The sequence below is a fragment of the Armigeres subalbatus genome, chromosome 3 (assembly GCF_024139115.2).
Source record: "Armigeres subalbatus isolate Guangzhou_Male chromosome 3, GZ_Asu_2, whole genome shotgun sequence".
In the NCBI taxonomy this organism is placed as follows: Eukaryota; Metazoa; Arthropoda; class Insecta; order Diptera; family Culicidae; genus Armigeres; species Armigeres subalbatus.
In genome coordinates, this window is record NC_085141.1 from 371,274,182 (window position 1) to 371,295,997 (window position 21,816).

Consider the following 21,816-nt stretch of genomic DNA (forward strand, 5'->3'; position numbering starts at 1 on the left):
CTTTTGTGTGAAAATACAACATCAAATTGCTATCTACGATCTTGTTCGGATTGTCCAGATTCTTCATCATTGGAAAATACTTTATTCGCTGAGTTTGAAGAAAAATATATTGATCAGTTATCATTTGAGCAATGGGTGACCACGGATAGGTGTGACATAGAAACTATTGTAAAACCTGTAGATAAGTTTGTGTCATATTTTTGCTTGAAATTAGAAAGTTTAATCCCTCACGATTTCATTAAAACAGAACAATCCAGCTTTTTAAAAAATACGAAAAATACATTACAAAATGGTGAATTTTTAGTCATTTGTGATTTTTCTGAAAATTACAGCTTTGTATTGCAAGATGAAGTGCAGTCCCATCACTGGAACGTACAACAAGCTACAATTCATCCATTCGTTATTTATTTTAATGGAAGTACGCAAATTGAACACTTAAGTTTTATTATAATTTCCGAAGATTTAAGACACGATTCAGTATCCGTAAACTTGTTCATTGAAAAAATGATTAACTTTTTACGCGTTGATAAGCATAAAGAAGTCAAAAAGATATATTTCATGTCTGATGGAGCAGCGTCGCAGTACAAAAATCGTAAGAATTTTTCGAGCCTATGTCAATTTAAATCAATGTACGGAATTGATGCAGAATGGCATTTTTTGCTACATCACATGGCAAAGGTCCTTGTGATGCTATTGGAGGAACAATAAAGCGCATGGCCACAAGAGCAAGTTTAGCCAAAGAACGTGAGCATCCAATTAAAACTGCGAAAGAACTTTTTGATTGGGCAAATCGTAGAAAAGAAAAAGATTTAACCAAATTATCATTTTGTTTTACTACTACTGAAGAGTACGAAATAAAGGCTTCAGAGCTCAGCGAGCAATTTAATAACGCGAAAACGATCCAAGGAACCCAAAAATTTCACTGTTTCATTCCATTGTCGGAAAATAAAATTAAAGCAAAACTATACTCAAACTGTGCTTTTTTTTTTACTGTGCACATTTTCTTAAGAATCACCATTTAGTTGTCTAACTTTGCTGAAAAATCATAACAATCGAACATTCCGTTTTTGCTGTGCAGCTTTTAAATATTTTTGAACCATTTTCACATACACCCTTTTGAAAAGTTAGTCGTGACTCAATATGAAGATTTGATATCGAAAATGACGATTTAGATGAAATTGAAAAACTGTGCAAAGTTTCAACTCAATAGAAAATCATGAATTAAAAATTTTCTTAAATTTTGATGCTGTTGCTTGGAATCGCTCCACTGCGTCCAATGAGTTGAACTTTTGTGGTAAGCTCCAACGTTACGATTTCGGTACGAAGGTACAGCAAGCTGGTGAGTCTGCCAGCCATTTAATCTTCTCATTGAAGCTTCAGGCAGAGCATTGTGAGTTCGGGGACAAGAAGAACCGGCTCGTTCTCGACCGGATTATCGTTGGTCTGTCGGACGGCAACTTGAAGTATTGCCTTCTCACTGAGGACAGCTCGAAATTTACTCCGCATTACTCCATGTTGGACAGATGGAGATTTGAGTGATTCAAATTTTGACTTTTTCGCTCCTCCATGTTTAAACGATGACATTCGCTGTTTTATTAATCCTCCTAAATTTTTAGACTGAGCACGCGCAGTTTGAAGTTTGTATGGAAATTACTATAGAAATCGCCACTTAAGTGGAAGACCGTTTCGTTTCGCGACCCATGGCCTATTCAGATGTAATCGACCCGATGACTTCATAGAATACTTATATAAAAAATAAATAAAAAAGTAAAAATTTGAATCACTCTTATGGAGATAGACAGTGGCTCATCTGTGACAGTAATGAGTAAGAGCTTGTTTTCTTCAAAGTTTAACCTTCCTTTTTTGAATTGTTCTCAACAACAGGTTGTGATTAATGATTCGAAGCTGAAAATATGTGGTTGCACCTCTTGTTCTGGCTATTCAGATTCGTCTTTTTACAGAAATTGTGGTCCTGCAAACCACCGACTGTCAGCTAGAAAACTAGGACATTTTCCTCATTTCTTGGCTTCATCGGCGACATTTAGATGTGTTGAAACTCACCTCCATTCTTCCGGATTCGTGTCATTTAAAATTTCACTGACTCTGTTCGCCACGAACTACTGATACTTCCGTTAGTCTGAGCGAAGCCATGACTGAACTGTTTTGGATTTTGGAATCACTCCAAAATACACGACGCTGAATAGGAAGTGAATGATAATTCTGTACGACTGTACCGATTTAATCAGACGGACTCCGATAACAGCTGCTTGTAGCTCTAAGTAATCGAGGGATTGACATTGTTTGTTTCAAAGGAGCTATTTTTGTCTTGGCAGCAACTAGAGTACAGCGTACCTCTGCGCGGTCGTCTATCCGGAAATAAGCTGCAAAGTGCACAAGCATATGCAATGCAGCTTCACTGGCATCAACGAATAAGTGGAGTTGGAAAGTTTCGAAACTACGTGGATCATATCCGGGAAAATAACAGCGAGGTTTCACTTGGTTAAGGTTCCGAAGCACTTCTACCCAACGTCGCCACTGATTGACTAACTCTTACGGAATTTCCTCATCCCAGTTCACATTAGCTCGCCAAATATCTTGAATCAAGCACTTGCCGTGTACAACAAACGCTGCCATAAGTCCACGGGAATCGAATACGCTCATAACAACTCACAGCTCTTGTTGCTTCGTCGGAATTATTTACTCCGACATTAGTTCATGAACATCAGCTCGCAGCTGGCATCCGCCGCTTCAGGGTAGACTTCCTTCCATCCTTCGGCATTTCGATTTTTCACATATTGGGCAGCGCAAGGTAGGCATGTAGAACCAAATGTTGCAACATACATAACGTATTCCTGTATCGGACCACCAGGATACTCCCGCCAAAAAACGCTGAGTTTGCCGATCTTCTGGAAGAATCATCGATCTGATGGAACATCTCCTTGTCGCCTGTGATGGTAACTTCTCTTTGACGGAAACGAAATAAAACGGATGGTAGAAATGTAAGTAAATCCGGACCTTAAAGAAGCATCGAGCTTAACAATACCGCCGACCTTTGCAGCAGCATCCCACACCACTCGTACTTTCCCGGGTTTGTTTGGATTCTGCACCATTCCCAATGGTAAGAACCAAACTTTCTTGGGATCGATAGTGTTCGACTCTTTCATCGTAAGCTTGTGCGCATATCCTTTCGTTTGATAGTCAATAATTTGTTGTCTAATTTTGGCGTACAATTCGGGTTTCTTGGATACTCCGATGCTAATTTAAATTTAATTCATTGTACCATGTTGTTCAATTATTTACTCTCCTAACTAATCGAAAATCATTAGAAGGTTTTTTTTAGCATCAGTACTGGTATTCAGTAAAATTAATTTTGAGAAAAATCATCGAATATCATTTTTATGGGAAAGTGTTTCGCCAAAAATCATTTTTTTTACTGGATCAACGCCACAAATCGTGTATTTTACCAATAACTATGATTTTGAATAATATCCAATAGTAAAAGTGTTGAAAAAGTACAATTACTGATCAATCTTCATTTTTTGGTCTTTTTTTTTCAAAATAACCAAATAAATCATAACAGTAGGCTCTGGAAATTTGAAATTTTTAGCAAGGTTCATCGAAATTAAGGATAATAAATTAAGGACTTTTATGCGATTATCGCTAAAAATGATGAATATTGACCATAATGTTGGCATTGATGTATATTGAAACTTCGCTGAAGATACCCATGGTCAATTTCATCATTTCAATAACTGAGAGGTTTATTCCATGTCTGAACCAAGGTAAACCAGTGTGAGACGTCTCACTTAGACTAAAATGCAGTCAAAATCATCGTCACGGTAACATTGTTGCCCAATGCTAAAATCACGGTGTATGGCCAAGCGACAACCAGATGGCGGTATTGCGCAACCCTCAGACACAGGCAAAATCGATGGAAGCGCCATCGGTGACCGATTGACCTCCTACAAAAATTTAATCATCCGTTAAAAAGGTGAACGATGGAACATGTGTTGATTGAGACGTCTGTTTCTCTGTGACGTTAGCATTTCTCGACGATGGATCATCGTACATACTGATCGAAAAGGATTTGGTTCATGAGCTAGGTATTGAAGGCGAAGCCGAACCACTGAGTTTGCAGTGGACCAGCAGTATCAAGCAAACTGAACAAAACTCACAAAATGTTCAACTAGAGATCTCAGCACCGGAAAAGATCGTAAACACGTTCTTAAATATGTGCAGACTGTTGAAAGCTCGGATCTCCCCCCACAGTCTCTGCGTTACGATGAATTGTCACGCAAGTTTGTTATTTAAAAGGTCTTCCCGTAGAAAGCTACTCATCCGCTATCCCGCGCATCTTGATTGGCGTCGACTATGCAAAACTGATGTTGAACCATTAAAAGGCGAGAAGGGAAATACTGCGAGCCGGTTGCTGCCAAAACTAGGCTTGGTTGGACAATTTTCCTATGATAACTGTCTGTTACATATTTGTTCACGTTCGTCCGATCAACAACTCCATGATGTTTTGAAGGATTTCATCTCCATTGAGAACGATGGTGGAGCCACAGAGAAACAGACGTCTCACTCAACACATGTTCCATCGTTCACCTTTTTAACGGATGATAAAATTTTTGTAGGAGATCAATCGGTCACCGATGGCGCTTCCATCGATTTTGCCTGTGTTTGACGTTTGCGCACGACCGCCATATGGTTGCCACTTGGCCACACACCGTGATTTTAGTATTCGGCGACAATGTTACCGAGACGATGATTTTGACTGCATTTTAGTCTAAGTGAGACGTCTGTTTATCTGTGCTAACGTATTAATGCTACCCGTTTTCGTCTCGTCAACTTGCGCTAGAGGATTTCCAAGGTGCAGTAACGCATTATGGCGTGAATTCTAAGTCTCTATGCCACGCACCGTGGCCTTGCACGGCCACTTGCCATGAGGAAACAGACAGCGACGATAAAGGTTAAGCTGATGAGCAGTTTTCCAACGATTCTCCAGCGACAAATGTTTGAAACTGTTGCAGTTTTTTACTTTTTGTCCATCCCTTTCACACAATATACACGGTTTTGGCTGGTACGATGCGCTACGGCCAAATTCTTCATATCGGCTGTTGATACAATTGTTGTCAAGTACGCACTGAAAGCGCGTAGATCCACTACCGGAATTCGCTGTTGGTGCAGAGCTCAGCCCAGCGTAATATTGGCAGGCAACTTGTCCACTAAACCTTGAAGCAAAGAAGGATTCGATAAATGGGCATCCATACCCAATGCCTGCAACTGGCTACAGAGATTCTGCACTACGAGTGCGGAGTTGATCAAGTTTTCCAATTTGTCTGCTCTCGAAGTCGGTGTTGAATAAACATTGCTCATTAGGCATTTAACAATTAACTCCGGACGTCCATAGAGCGTTTTAAAGGTTGCTGGAGGATAAAGATGTCCTTGGACTGCTTCTTTCGTATTCCCTTTGAGGCAACGTTGAAGTCGCATAAGATTTTTATCATTGGAGTACCCACACATACGCGTCGAATTATTGTAACTGCTCGCGAACAATCTCCAGTCCATTGGATCACCCGAAAACTCAGGTAACTCCTTGGGAACTACATGTCTTGCTACGGTTTGGCCTTGCTTGAGGTTTGGCCCACACACTGATGCGGGTAGATCGTACACACCGTACCGGATACTGAAGATGTGATAATATGATTCGGAACACTACGAACACTAGTTACAAATGGGTAGCAAGGCATCCCAACCGTCGAAACTGTGAGGTGATGATTCATAGAACTCAGTCAAATCACCAATAGAAAAGGATGACCACAGATTGAGAGGATTGGAAGCACTAATTTTACATGGTCGTCGCGAAGCACCTGTAGAGGCTGTCGGTACGTTGCCGGAGTAGCACGACACGTAGTAACACGAGATTAACACGTTGAAACTTTTATAAAAGCCAAAAAAAGTTTCGATAAATTTCCTAGACCGGGCCAGAAGTTGAACCCAGCCTCCTTCAGCATAGTCTTGCTTGGCAGTCATGCATCTTCCCGCACGGCTAAGGAACGCCACCCAGAATATTTAGAAGTAGTTTCAATTGCCCCTTAAACCGGGCAGATACATCCATTTAAAGAACGTTACCCCTCCTTTCGCCTTATACCGGGCAGACGCGTTCATTTAAAGAAGGCATTATCAACTCCTTTCGCCTTATACCGGGCAGATGCATCCATTTAAAGAAGGCGTTACCCCTCCTTTAGCCTTATACCAGACAGACGCGTTCTTTTAGAGAAGGCATTATCAACTTCTTTCGCCTTATACCGAGCAGATGCATCCATTAGTCGTTACCCCTGTCTTCGCCTTATACCGGGCAGACGCGTTCTTTTAAAGAAGGCATTATCAACTCCTTTCGTCTTATACCAGGCAGATGCATCCATTTAAAGAAGGCGTTACCCCTCCCTTTGCATTATACCAGACAGACGCATTCTTTTCGAGAAGGCATTATCGACTCCTTTCGCCTTATACCGAGCAGATGCATCTATTTAAATAAGGCGTTTCCCCTTCTTTTCGCATTATACCGGACAGACGCGTTCTTTTCGAGAAGGCATTATCAACTCCTTTCGCGTTATACCGAGCAGATGCATTCATTTAAAGAAGGCGTTACCCCTGTCTTCGCTTTATACCGGGCAGACGCATTCTTTTAAAGAAAGCATTATCAACTCCTTTCGCCTTATACCGGGCAGATGCATCCATTTAAAGAAGGCGTTACCCCTCCCTTCGCTTTATACCGGGCAGACGCGTTCTTTTTAAAGAAGGCATTATTAACTCATTTCGCCTTATACCGGGCAGATTCAAAGAAGGCGTTACCCCTGCATTCGCTTCATACTGGGCAGATGCATCCATTTTAAGAAGGCACTCGATGGGTTCGGGTTTGAAAAATTAGTACAATATTGGGTTCGGGTTGGGTACGGGTTTGTGAGACAAAAAATCGGGCCGCGTCAGGTACGGGATTAAGAAATAAAATACTGAAAATTATTTTATTCAGTTTTGTTAATTGTGAGGCTAGTTCGTTGTTTGGGCTTACATTTTTTTCAATTTAAAGAGAACCAGGAAATATCTAGTTTATTTTTTTCCGGGAAAACTTTTGTGTAGACGTTATTCTCGGGAACGGGTCGGGTTCGGGTTTGCATTAAATCCAAAATAAAAATAGCCAGATTTCATGTAATTAAGTAGAAATCGGTAAATATCTGAATGATAATTATTCTAACTGCATTCCGCGGAATGATTTTCGATGAAAAAGTACATTCCGCGAAATGTCCTTCGGAAAAAAAAGGTGCATTCCACGAAATGTGTTTCGGAGAGTTGATACATTCCGCGGAATGTCGCACGGCGAAAAAAAAATTCCGCAAAATGTTTTTCGACGAAATAGTATACAACCGTATTACAATATGTACCATAGCCTTGAGTGTAATTTATATTTGAAACTAGTGCACATATTGGGAATCTGATCGGAATTTGCGATTGTTTTTTCTATTCCACAAACCACCTTGAGCGGAACAGAGCTTGACGTACATGTACCTGTTGTAACGCTTAGACTAGAAGATACTGCATTTGACGCAATGCAGTGATTCGGGGCTGGACAAGTAAATTGATTAGACGACATTCGGTGGAAGTTGGCTAACTGCTGCTGCTGCAAATCTCAAAGCTTTCGCTCCAGATCTGCTGTGGACTTTTCAATGACTTGAGGAGGAGATAAATGATTCAGTATATACCGGCTGTCCACTGTCCAGTTCTCAACATCGATACAGGTGGTGACTGGTGATATCGAACCTGTCGTGAGGATAACAGCTGTATTTGGTTGAAGTGGTGGTGGTGGTTTTTGGTTGAAGTGGTGCTTCACTGCAAGAAGTTGCGATTGGCTCGATAACGACCGCAGTGGTAGCACCCAAAGTCGTAGTGCCCACGAGTATTCTGCCACTCTTGGTCCAGTAGCTTCTTTGTCGCGGTCAGCTTCAGCTGTTGGTGTGGAACCAGAGCGGGGACCTGTCATGTCCCGGAACCAGGGATGGCATTGCACACCTCGACTCGAAACCATGCTAACTGTCATACGAAAGAGCTGTCGAAAAGAGATGTGCAATGAGGCCTCAGTTTCCAGGGTCAAACCGTGATCCTCGACCCATTTAGTACGTCACTGAGTGTAAAATTGCTCTTCCGTTCATCGTTCGAACGTATTTCTTCCTGCAGAACTTCGTACTTTTGTCGATGTACCTTTTCACGATCTCCAACTTCTCCTTCATTGTTTTTTCGCTCCATTTCCTCTCCTAGTGCTTTCTTCTGCAGTGCAGCTTCATCTTCTGCTTGTTCCGCTAGTTATTTATCCTGAAGTTCCCTTTCTTCTTCTAGACGTAGGAGTTCTAACCGCCTCCTCGTTGAGCTACTATTGGACGTCACCATTCTCGAGGCTTCCCGGCCGAATTGAAGGGTTGCTCTTTTCACAGGCAAAACTTCTTTCTTTAGCCTCTCACAGTTCACATTGAATCATCCATTTATTCGCCACATCTGGCCGATTATAAGAGGAACAACAACCGGCATTCGAGTTTTCCTCCTTCGTTAGCTGACGAACAACGCTGAGACGTCTAATCAACATTCCGGCCGTTCTGTTCACGAATTAAAGTTTTGTTGTGGTAGATTGTGACAGCAATTTCGAATGTACTTTTTAGCAAACCCGGTCTTTGCTTTAAGCTGTATTATTTTATTTTATTTATTAAGTTTAATTTACAATAGTTTTGTTTAGTTCATGTCACTCACGTGTCTAGTCCTTCTTCCTACTTGGTTTTACTGTCTACAATTGTCCTCAACAAATATATTTTCGGCGGGTTTGTTGCAAGAGGGTGGTTCCACCACATTTTGAAACATTTTTTTTAAATTTTTGCGTTTCTAATTCCGGCATTGTACAATGTTCTGGTTCTGGAAAGATGTTCTTCATTTATTTTGAGACTTTGCTGAAGTGACCGTTATTGTACGTCGTTTGTATCATTTGTTATGATAATTTTAAATATTCGATTGACATTTTTTATACATTCTCAGATTGTTTTAGAAAGTCTTAGCAATAAAATATAAAATTCTTCCTAATTAATAATCTGTATCTTTTAATTCCCTTACAAAATTGTACAAATCAAACACAATTTCCATTATCTCATCCAGCTGCGATCGGGATATGAGTAATCATCATTAGTTCTCCCGTACAATGGACTCGAAACAAATATCAAATTCCAACCACCTAAGTAAACAAAAACAAACTCGATTCACCACAGATCATGCCTAATTTCCGGACCGCGAACGAGTTACATCTGGAACTGGATGCCGATTTGCCGTGACGCAGCACAAAATCCGAAAGGTTCAATCATTCTTATTCGCGCGTCTGATTATTTATGCTGCCGGGGCGTTAGACGACTTATGTTTGCAGCGCAAATTACCGATTCCGGATCGCCCGCGTTGAAATAACGAACAACCTGGCGCGGCCTTGCGAAAAAAGGATCAGTCTAACGTCGGCGGCGCTGCTGGTGCGTGAAACCAGTTCCCTGAAAATAACGAAGAAGCTCGAGCAGGCGCGGTGCGGGATCCATTGCGATAGTCAGTCGCGCGTAATGTTTCGATCTGAAGGGACCCTCAACCAATTGGTGCTGCTGCTGCTGCTAGTGCTGGCATCGATCGCGATCGTTGCCGGTAGAGCAGTGAGAAGGATCGACAACAGCTTCTCGGATCGCAGTCGAACCGTGAGTGTTTGTTTTATTTGCAAAGGTCAATAATTGTAGAAAGTAATTCGATTCAATTGATTTTAAAGGAAGACTACATTACGCAGTACGAAATCAACACGGAACGCTATCGGGTCACCACAGAGGATGGCTATCAGTTGACCGTGTTCCGATTGCTTCCGCAAGTTCCAACACGAGGCGTAGCCCTCATTCAGCATGGAATTGGGCAAAGTTCTGCGGATTGGTTAGCCCTGAACCGCAATCTACCGATGCAGCTGTTGGAAGTCGGCATCGAAGTTTGGCTCGGAAACTCACGGGCATCGCTCGAGTCTGCCGGCCACATTTCCTATTCCACCAGCTCATCCAAATACTGGGATTTCAGTTTTCATGAAATCGGAATTTACGACCTGGCATCTATGATAGATGCCGTCCTGCAGATCACACGAAGAAGTCAACTTCACCTGATCGCCTACTCGGAAGGAAGTTCAGCCGCTCTGACTTTGCTCTCGGAACGCCCCGAGTACAATGCCAAGGTCACATCCTTGAACCTAATGGCTCCAGCTGCCTTTATGGCCAACAGCCAGTTAAAACCAATCGCCTTACTCTTCGACAAAATCCGAGTCATCTTCCCGGGATCAATCGAGCAGCTTCTAGCCAGCAACAAAGAGCTGTCGCGCAGTTCCCAGAAACAGTACGAACACTACCAACAGCTGATCCTCACCGGGCATTTCCGCAGATTTGATTACGGTCCACGAAGGAACAACCAGCGCTACGGCTCTCGCGAACCTCCGGACTATCCCCTCCTGAGAATCTCCCGTCCGGTGGTGCTGCACTACGGCGGCCGTGACCGCACGGTTAACCCAAAGGACGTCGAATATCTCAGCACCCGACTCTCCAATAGGACCGGCGCCAAGCTGGTCGAGTACAACATTCTGGACCACACGGACTTCACCAACAGGCCGGAGGCTGCCGTCTACGTATATCCTATGGTGGTGCAAAATATCGTTTCCACGTTAGGCCAGAGAATCCAAGCTCGGTGACGCGAGTCAGTCAGTTAGAATAGGTGTAATAAATTAATAACAAGCGAGCGACTGAGCTAATAGTGCGGAAGTTTCATCAAAGGAATTATATCGAAGACAAAAACTGGTTTCTTAGAATTATTCCTCGTGCAACGACGACGACGAGCGAGGGTGTGCTGTTTACAATGATGACAATCTAATGCGGAAAAAGGTGCGAATCCGTTTTTGGAGGCAACAGTGTCTCATTGCAATATGTTAGAGTTACCAATTAGCGCGAAGCCCTCTCTAACAGCGGCGGGACGCCAAACCGGTACGATTTTATTGGTCCAGTGCTTCGGCAGTAGACTGCTGCAGACGCCGTGCAAAAACCGTGAGAACTGGTTTCGATTCGTAAATGTTGCGGAAGGTCACAAATGATAAAACAGATGGAAATTAGTAGCGAGGAGATTTTACCGTTTTTTTGGAAAGGAATTCCAAAATCTTCTTTTTTGGAATTCAGGCCACATTGCCAAGCGAAAGGAATTCCTACAAATGGTTGGCATAAATGATTATTGCGATTATCGTTTTCGTTCAATTATGATTTGAATTTGATTTTTTTAAATTCCAATTTCTTTTATTTCAACTGATTTGATGAAAGGAATTTGGTTTGTTTATTATTTTGTGATTTTTTCAGCAGTGAGCACGCATGTTGACAAAAGGAAGCGACAAATTTGGTGCCGTATTCCTTTGTTTAGCGATGAGATGGATATATGTACAGTACAGTGAGTCGGAGATCGGAACATTTCCTATTTGACTATAATATCGATGATTTCGATTCGACTAAACACTAAGCCTACCTACTTAAAATTGAGTCAAAGCTGACTCATTTTCATAGAAAATGGGACAACTCGAAATTTGACAATAAAATATTGATTTCGAGAAAATAGAATGGCCTTTCATAATTGTTTTTGATACGACTGGTGAAAAACAAGTTTACCCATCTGAATGCATTTTACAGAAAAGAAATTCCTAATTTCAGTGCAATCATCATACTATTGAATTAGTTTCTTTTACTCAAATTTTGAGTTGTCCCATTTTTAATTAAAATGAAATTCGGTTCACACTTTAAATTAATATGTATTGATATATTTTGACATAACAAAACTTATCGGTTTAACATACGCTGTCTGCGGATAAGTTTTGTTATGTTACGTGCTCCTAATTGTTCACTCTGTTTTAGTTTTCCCTTGAAAAAGACCCAATAAACGGGCCGAAACGTCGGACAATACGAATATAAACCCGTTTGAATATATCAGACTGAAAAAGCCAAAATATATCAATAAACACCCAGTCGGACTGTAATCAATTTAATTTATATTTCAAATAATTTCTATTTTTAAACGATTTTGATATCGCTTTGATTGAGATTCGATTCCATTTTAGATTTTGATTTATTTAAATTGGAATCGAAACAAAGTTGATTTTATAAGAATTCTAATTCTGTAAAACTTCGATGAGATGACATTGAAAGCGGAGACGACCCTATTTTCAATTCCGAATTAATTTGATTTGTATTGTCTTTAACTACGACATTGTTTCGATTGTGGTTTTAATTTCATTTGCGATTTATTTCGATTAATTTCATTTTATTTTTAAAACTTAATATTCGAATTCGATGCAATTTTTATATCGAACCTTTTCGTCTTTGATTCTATTTAAATTCGACACCCATTTGATGCACAACTTTAATTGGATTACCAATAAATTCTGCCTCAATAACGACCTAATTTCGTTTTCGAATGCGATTCGATATCGATTCAGTTTTGTTTTGATTTTGGTTTGAATTAAATTCAATTACCACCCGATTTCGCAGCGACTTCGATACAAAAATACGACTCGATGTCAATTTCAACTCGATTGTATTTCAAATTGATTTTCATTAAATTGTTTCAATTTCAAATTCTATATTGACACTATTCATTCAATTTAGAATCGATATCGATTCATTTGGATGAATTTCACTTGGCTGAAAAACACGTTAGGATCAAAGTCGTCTAGCCGAATTCCATTTGATCGAATTGAACGAATGTCATTCAGTCCATACGACCGAAAAAGTCGTTTAGCCGAACAGGTCATTTGGCTGGCCAGTTCAGTTTGGCCAAAATGGTCGTTTGGCTAAAAGCGTCATTTGACCGAATAAGTTAATAGGCCGAAAATGCCTTTAGGTTGAAATGGTAGTTTGGCACAAAGAGCCATTGGGCCGAAAATGTCATTTGGCTCCACAATTTATATTATTGTCTTTATTAAAGACGCTTTTGGCCATAGGCTGGCTCTGCAGGTGGCTGAAACAAGTTATACGGCCGAAAATATCGTTTGGCCAAATAATTTCGTTTTCGAATGCGATTTGACATTGATTCAGTTTTTGATTTGAATTGATCACGAATTTATCTCAATTTCGTTAAGATTGAATTGGTTTAAATTGAATTCAATTACCACCCGATTTCGCTTCGACTTCGATACAAGTGAATGTGAAAAATCCGAAGTTTTCAATGCTAATTGAGAAGTGAGAAGTGAAAAATAAGATAAGAAGGGAGAAATATATAAATAAAAAGAAGAATTGATAGGAGAGAAGTAAGACGTCTGCATTTTTCATTGTTCGATTAACATTCGATTTAGAATCAATTTTGATTTGTTTGGGATTCGATTCTGGGATTCGACAATAACTATTTAAAAACGATTTTGTTGCAATTGCAACTTTAATATAAAATTCAACTCAATATCGAATTGAATCCATACGATTTAATAATAATTTCAATTTAACTTGGTCTTTGTTTCGATTTGACTGAAAATTGAATTAAGTTTATTTAAGAGCCAGTTCGCGAGAAGCCCCCGACCCCCTTTCCAAGGGAGGTTGCAACGATGTTCTCCGATTCGGATGAAATTTTCAGGGTTTGTTCATATATGTAAGAGAAGACATTTTGCAGATTTTCTCATTGGGGGGAAGTGGCGTAAAACGGCCCTTCAAAAATTATTGTTCAAAAATCGCCAAAACCAAAAATATGCAATAATTTTGGCAATGGCTGATCGATTTTGTTTAAATTTTGCACGCTTTTTCTACTCAATTAGTACTTTATACCAAGTGGTTAATATGGTTATAAAGTTATTTACTTTAGGAGAGAATGGACTTTTTTCGTTTTTCCAAAGGGGATATTTTTCACCAACAGATCTACGATAAAATCTAAACCGCCAAGACAATTAAGGAACTAAAGAGCTTCCATCTCATATATAATTCAGAATCGTCAACTCAAGAATTTATAAGAAAAACGCAATTTTCTGCAACACAGAAAGTTCGCACAAATTTCGACCCTACTTATGTAGATATTTTCCGATCTGGTGAAAACTGTTCAAACTTTTTGTCTAAGTAGAAATTAAAAATCTGGATTTTCCATCAGGGGAGTGTAGGGTAAATAAATGTCAAAAAATACATAAATTTTTATATGTGAGCTCAAGCAGAATATACATTAGTATAAAAACATGACGTATTTCCTTTCTAACTTGAAAACTTATTGAAACTTATTTCAGTGCGCCGACTTAAGAACAATCAATCAAATTATAAGTTTCTGCACACTGCACTGTTTGTTTGCAAGCCAGTTTGTGAGAATCGCAACTCCATTTTTATCGATGTTTCAGCATCTGGCTGAAACTTACAAGGTTTATTTCTATATGTAGATGAAACTATTTGGCAAAATATTAGGATGGGGAGAGAGGGGTAAAATAGAGGTTGTATACTATTTCGCCGAAAAACATTTGGCGGATTTTTTTTCGCGGTATTACATTCCGCGGAATGTATCAAATCAAATCTTCGAAACACATTTCGCGGAATGCACCTTTTTTCCGAAAGACATTTCGCAGAATGTACCTTTTCACCGAAAATCATTCCGCGGAATTTTTTTTTTTATTTCTTTATTATAGTGATTTTTCGAAAGAATAAGAAGTTCATCACTTAGATAATACATTCCGCGGAATGCCATTTGGCGGAATTCAGTTAGAATAATTAACATTGAAATATTTACCGATTTCTGCAATCAGGGCATTTTTTTTTAATGCAAACCCGACCCGTACCCGAGATTTTTGCATTCGTAAACCCGTACTCGACCAGAACCCGACATAATTTAATTATTTCAGCCCGCACTAAAGTTTTGCCCGGAAAATTCAAACTAGATATTTGTAAAAAAAAATGTAAGTCCAAACAACGAACTAGCCTCACAATTAACAAAACTGAATAAAATAATTTTCAGTATTTTATTTCTTAAGCCCGTACCCGACCCGGACCCGATTTTTTTTTATCTCACAAACCCGTACCCGAACCCAATATTGTAATATTTTTCCAAACCCGAATCCGGCGATTCGGGTTGCAGGTTTCAAAACCTGAAACCCCACCATATGTTCTGCCTGGTAAAATGCGAAAGAAGTTGCTAATGTCTTCGCATCTTCCCGGTATAAGACGAAGGGAGGGGTTCTGCCTTCTTTAAAAGAACGCGTCTGTCCGGTATACGGCGAGGGGAGGGGTAACGCCTTCTTTAAATGAATTCATCTGCCCGGTAGAAGGCGAAAGGTGTTAATAATGCCTTCTTTAAAAGAACGCGTCTGTCCGGTATACGGCGAGAGGAGGGGTAATGCCTTCTTTAAATGGATGCATCTGTCCGGTATAAGGCGAAGGGAGGGGTAACGCCTTCTTTAAATGGATACATCTACCTGATATAAGGCAAAAGGAGTTGATAATGCCTTCTTTGAATGGATGCGTCTGCCCGGTATAAGACGGAAGGTGGGGTAACGCCTTCTTTGAATGGATGCGTCTGCCCGGTATAAGGCGAAAGGAGTTGATAATGCCTTCTTTAAAAGAACGCGTCTGCCCTGTATAAGGCAAAGGCAGGAGTAATGTCTTCCTTAAATGGACACATCTGCCCGGTATAAGGCGAATAGAGTTGATAATGCTTTCTTAAAATGGATGTATCTGCCCGGTATAAGGGGCAATTTAAATTTTCTACATATTCTGGGAGGCCTTCCTTAGCGGGAAGATGCGAGGCTGCCAAGCAAACTATGCTGAAGAAGGCTGGGCTCAACTTCTGGGCCGGTCTAGGAAATTAATCAAAAAAATTTGTTTCGGCTTTTTAGGTATAAAAGTTTTAACGTGTTAAACGAATGCAAAAAAAAAATGGTAACTTGGCTTAGAAACCTCGCAGGTAATAATTGTGGAAATGCTGAATGGACAAAGGCTATTATTTTTATTATTCCGCGAAATGGTGCATTCCGCGAAATGGTACATTCCGCCAAAAGTCATTCGGCGAAAAGGTACAAACCGCCAAATATCGTACCGCGAAAAGTTACAAACCGCCAAATGTTATTCCGCGTAATGTTCAACCGCGCAAAGGAATTCGGCGAAATAGTTCTCGGTCAAATGTTATACAATCAAAATAGATCTCCAAATATAACTAATGTTACGAAACCAGATGATCGCAGCTACACTTCTTAGATTTGATTATTCCGACTCAACTGGCAACTGATCTAGCGATTTTGCTAGTTTGCTTCGAAATTCACAATCTCTCAATCTCAAAAAATAACGTGAACTGGTCATCTAGTCATGTCATTTACATAATATTCCGGCGGAGGAATTGTAAACTTAGCGCCGTCTTAAACTCCCGTTCAAAAATATTGTCCCACCAAAGATATTCCCACCAGTTTCTCCATATATGGGTGACGTCTTAACTGCAAGAACGATGGTTCAAGAACGACGTAAAGCACAATCCAATGCGCTTAGCTAGTTTCCATCCATTCGGAAGTGTGAACACTTGTTTTGGTACTACAGACGGTAGTCTATTCCTCGGTGAAAAAAGCAATAGATAGATTTCTCAAAAAGTATTGCAAGCTGTTACTACCCAAGTACTACTTCTTAGCAAACCACACCTTGGATGGTTGGTTGGAAATATTAGCATTAGCATTGAACAATTCGCACAAATTCGTAGGTGGTACAAGCCAAGACTATTGTATAAGAGTAGCATCACATTCATCCGTTACCACAGATATTGATTTGGGACTAATCACTATCTCTTAGAGGAAGCAATACAATCTCCAATAGTCGAGATCTGGCCACGTCCTTGCGAATGCTGAGGAAGGGGAAGGATGGCTCTGGCCTCTGGGAGGTTTTGGGATTGTGTGGAAGGCTATATCAGTAAGAATCGTTTTGGTAGAACGTGAAACACAGAAAGAACTAAGATAGAAATACAAAGTAGAAAAGGGACGAGCCTGGAATTGAACCCACGATCTCCTGCTTATAAGGCAGAAGCGGTAGCAACTAGACCACCGAGCTCGTCTCCTTGGATGGTTGGTTGGAAATATGTTCATATAAGGTTAGAAAAGATTTTAAGAGAAAAAGGGTGGTATTCAAAGCATCCTTTTACACATCAACTACACAGTCTTGTCAAGGTACTCAAGCACTTTCAGGTGGTGGAAATTAAGCCGGGAATAAAACAGTTTTGCTTGGTAATCTTTAAATTAATTGATTAAGCGATCGACAATTTATATTCTTTTTCTATGAGTGTAGAAATGTGTATCCTAAAATTTGAAGTATTTTCATGGGGGATGTGCTTAAAAATCGTCAGACAATAGTATACTCTATCCTATTCAATAGTATACACATTATATTGTTACGCTCTCCGTGTAAAAAAATCAGCTTGTTGTAGAAAAAAAAAGTTTTTTCCCGTATCGTGCAAAATGAATGCAAATTTGTCCCTTTGGAGTGTTTTTCACACAGTTGTGTAAACATAGAATCGAGGGTATTCCATTACCTATGAGATAAAATTGGCCAACCCTTGAAAATATATACCCGACTAGAACTGGTATAGTCCATTCAGTCAAACATTTTGTTTAGATTGTATCTCTGTAATATTAGCTAGCAGTTTGAAGGTTAGTAATTCAAAATGTATGAATGGTACACGGTTTGACGTTTTTGCACAATAATTTGATGGTTTGGAGAATTTGGTTTAAATTTATAATGATGGAGGATGAAATAACTCTCTTTCATATACCGCACAATCGTTACAAGCTACAGAAACAAGCCTATGGTAACCTGATGCAAGTACGAAAGAAAAATATAATCTGAGAAGCAGCTCCACCAACAAGCTATGTTTAAACGCTACGAAATTGCTCATTTGCCGTTAACAATAATTGTTTTTTCTCGCATAGCTGTAAAAGCAACATCAGTATCGGTACCCACAGTAATTGTAGCTGATTCAAAAAAAATATCAACAAGCACTTTCGCCGAATCCATTCATTTTTGTTTCAGTTTGCGAAAGACGTGCTAATGCTTAAGGCACTTATTTTGGTCCTATTTTACTTCTGTTGAAAATTGTTCTGCAAAGAGTTTGCTATCTAATATAGATCAGCGAAGGATATACGTATCTATTGAGACGAAAAATATAGATGAATTGAAAGGAAGAAGAAATAGTGTTTTTAAACTTATGTATTTTCTGCTAGAACTCACATAAAAATATTGATGTATTTTTTGACATTTATTTTTAAAGGACTATTTTACCCTACACTCCCCTAATGGAAAATCCTGATTTTGAATTTCTACTTAGACAAAAAAGTTTGATCAGTTTTCACCAGATCAGAAAACATCAACATAAGTAGGGTCGAAATTTGAGCGAACTTTCTTTTGAATAAACAATGTTGCAGAAAATTGCGATTTTCTTAGAAATTCTTAAGTTGGCGCTTCTGAATCATATATGAGATGAAAGCTCTTTAGTTCCTTAATTACCTTGCGGGTTTAGTTTTTTATCCTAGATCTGTTGGTGAAAAATATTTCCTTTGGAAAAACGACAATTTTTTACCGAAAAAGTCCATTTTCTCCTAAAGTAAACAACTGTATAACCATATTAACCACTTGGTATAAAGTACTACTTGAGTGCGAAATTTAAACAAAATCGGTCAGTCATTGCCAAAGTTATTACATTTTTATGGTTTTGGCGATTTTTGGACAATCATTTTTGAAGGGCCGTTTTACCCCACTTCCCCTCAATGAAAAAATCTGAAAATTTGCAAAATGTCTTCTCTTATATATATGAACCAACCCTGAAAATTTCATCCAAATCGGAGAATATCGGTACAAGAGGGGGTCGCGCTTCTCGCGAACTGGCTCTTAAATTAGTAGGAGAGGGAAATAAGCCAACGTACTCGTGTTTTAGAATCGAAATATTCGATCGGTTTCCATTCTATTTTGCTTCGATTTTGAATCACATTTGGTTCTATTTGAAACCCCGATTGATATTCAATATTGGTTTGAGTTCAGATCATTTCGATATGATTTGCTTTTGATTTGATTTTATTTTCGATTTATATTTGATTCGATTAATATTAGATTACTAATTCATTTTGATTTGTTTTGGGTTCGAGTTTGAATTGATTTTTATACTATTTCGTTTGTAGTTGAATTCAATTACGATTCCATGGCGAGTCGAGAGATTTAAGAAAGATTTAAGATTTAAGAAAGAATCGAACCATTGTGGAAAGATTTTAATTCAATTCTTGAGATCTTTCGGCAATGCAGTATGAAGGTTTAAGTACAAATTTCCAATTTTTTCCAACATTTCGACATCGAGTTCGATGTTTTCTTTAGGGAAAAAAATATGATTGCTCTTTGTAAAGTGTGATGGGTGTTCTGCATATGAGGGTCACCTTAACAAAGAGCAAACATAATTTATTATTCGATATTCATTCGGTTTGATTCAAATTCGATTTCGATAAGTCTGGCAATCGATTTAAATTAGATTCTGAGACGATTTCGTTTCGAATTAAAGTCAAACACGATTGAATTTCGAGTCGTTTGTTGTGATTTTCATACCAAATTTCGTCTAACTAGAAGTAGAACAAATTTCAGTCGATTTAGAATCGAATTCTATTCGATTTAAAACAGAATTCTATTCGATTTTGAATCAAGTTCTATTTAATTTGGAATCGGAATCTTCTGAATTAAGAATCTGTTTCTATTCGATTATGAACAGAATTCTATTCGATTTAGAATTGAATTCTATTCAATGAAGATTCAAATTCTATTGGATTTAGAATCAAACTCTGTTCTATTCAATTTATAATCAATTTCCATTCGATTTAGAATTAAAATCTGTTCGATTTAGAAACAAATTCCATTCGATTTAGAATCAAATTCCATTCGATTTAGATTTGAATTTTATTAGTCAGAAATTTGAATCCCATTCGGATTAAAATCAAATTACATTCAATTTAGAATCGAATTCTATTCTATTTAGAATCGAATCCCTTTCGATTAAGAATTAAATTCAATTCGATTTAGAATCAAATTCTATTTAATTTAAAATTAGATTTAGAATCGAATCCCTTTTGATTTAGAATCGAATTATAATTGAATTCGATTCGATTGAAAATCGAATTCTATTCGATTTTGAATCAAATTCCATTCCATTCGGAATCAAAATCTATTCAATTAAGAATCGAATTCAATTCGATTTAAAATCGTATTGTTCTAGATTTAGAATCGAATCCTATTCGATTCAGAATCAAATTTCATTTCATTTGATTTAGGATCGGATTGGAGTGAATTCGATTCGATTGAAAATCGAATCCCATACGATTTATAATTCAATTCTATTATATTTAGAATCAAATTCCATTCCATTCAGAATCGAAATCTATTCGATTTAGAATTGTAGTCTTCTTGTTCTTCTTCTTCTTAATAGCATTACATCCCCACACTGGGACAGAGCCGCCTTGCAGCTTAGTGTTCATTAAGCACTTCCACAGTTATTCACTTCGGGGGTAGCAGGGACTATGTCCAAGGGCTTGACGATCCCTCCCCAGGCCATCTGCGAGTTGTGGCGCCTGCCTAGGATGTGGTGGGGTTTGGCAGTGGGCCCTGTAAAACCTCTATAAAAAGCTGCATGTATCCGCAAGTAGGCTCCGCCAAAGCGACCGTGTGCCGCTCAAAGCGCACAAGCCCAAGTCCTGGTGTTATGTGGGACGCTAAACAGCCCTGACACGACGGCCCTTCGACGAGACAGGAGGTTTGCGCAGGCCCAATAAGCCGCCTTTAAAAACAACCATTACGAACGACATAGAAGATAATACGACTCGATACAATCGGCAACGACCTAGGCGACGAATAAAGGATCACGATTGGAAGCTTGGAACATGGAACTGCAAGTCGCAACTTCGACGTCGTGGCGCTGCAGGAGATTTGCTGGACAGGACAGAAAGTGTGGAAAAGCGGGCATCGAGCGGCTACCTTCTACCAAAGCTGTGGCACTACCAACGAGCTGGGAACCGGCTTCATAGTGCTGGGAAAGATGCGCCAACGCGTGATTGGGTGGCAGCCAATCAACGCAAGGATGTGCAAGCTGAGGATAAAAGGCCGTTTCTTCAACTATAGCATCATCAACGTGCACTGCTTACACAAAGGGAGACCCGACGACGAGAAAGAAGCGTACTATGAACACCTGGAGCAGACATACGATAAATGCACACTGCGGGACGTCGAAATCGTCATCGGTGACATGAACGTTCAGGTAGGAAGGGAGGATATGTATAGACCGGTCATCGGACCGGATAGTCTGCATACCGTATCGAACGACAACGGCCAACGATGCATAAACTTTGCAGCCTCCCGCGGAATGGTAGTCCGAAGCACTTTCTTCCCCCGCAAGAATATCCACAAGGCCACATGGAAATCACCTAATCAAGTAACGGAAAACCAAATCGACCACGTTCTAATCGACGGTAAATTCTTCTCCGACATCACGAACGTACGCACTTACCGCAGTGCGAATATTGAATCCGACCACTACCTCGTTGCAGTATGTCTGCGCTCAAAACTCTCGACGGTGTACAACACGCGTCGGAGTCGTCCGCCGCGGCTAAACATTGGGCGGCTACAAGACGGTAGACTAGCCCAAGACTACGCGCAGCAGCTGGAAGTGGCACTCCCAATGGAAGAGCAGCTAGGTGCAGCATCTCTTGAAGATGGCTGGAGAGATATTCGATGCGCC

General features: G+C 39.6%; 2 protein-coding genes across 5 annotated transcripts in view; one reads left to right on the forward strand and one right to left on the reverse strand.

Moving 5' to 3' along the window:
• The window catches only part of LOC134226456 (atypical protein kinase C), a 576,984-nt gene that overhangs the window by 358,833 nt on the left and 196,335 nt on the right, over positions 1-21,816 (reverse strand). The gene's annotated exons all lie outside the window — the stretch shown is intronic.
• Positions 9,517-10,886, forward strand: LOC134223597 (lipase 1-like). The gene is made up of 2 exons (XM_062702780.1): positions 9,517-9,764; positions 9,833-10,886. The coding sequence occupies exons 1-2, from the start codon at positions 9,636-9,638 to the stop codon at positions 10,781-10,783; spliced, it is 1,080 nt and encodes a 359-aa protein (XP_062558764.1). The 5' UTR covers positions 9,517-9,635; the 3' UTR covers positions 10,784-10,886.

Coding starts and splice junctions, on each gene's coding strand:
- LOC134223597 (XM_062702780.1), top strand. CDS start 9,636: ATGTTTCGATCTGAAGGGACCCTCAACCAATTGGTGCTGCTGCTGCTG. Junction 9,765..9,832: donor TCTCGGATCGCAGTCGAACC/GTGAGTGTTTGT, acceptor TTGATTTTAAAG/GAAGACTACATTACGCAGTA.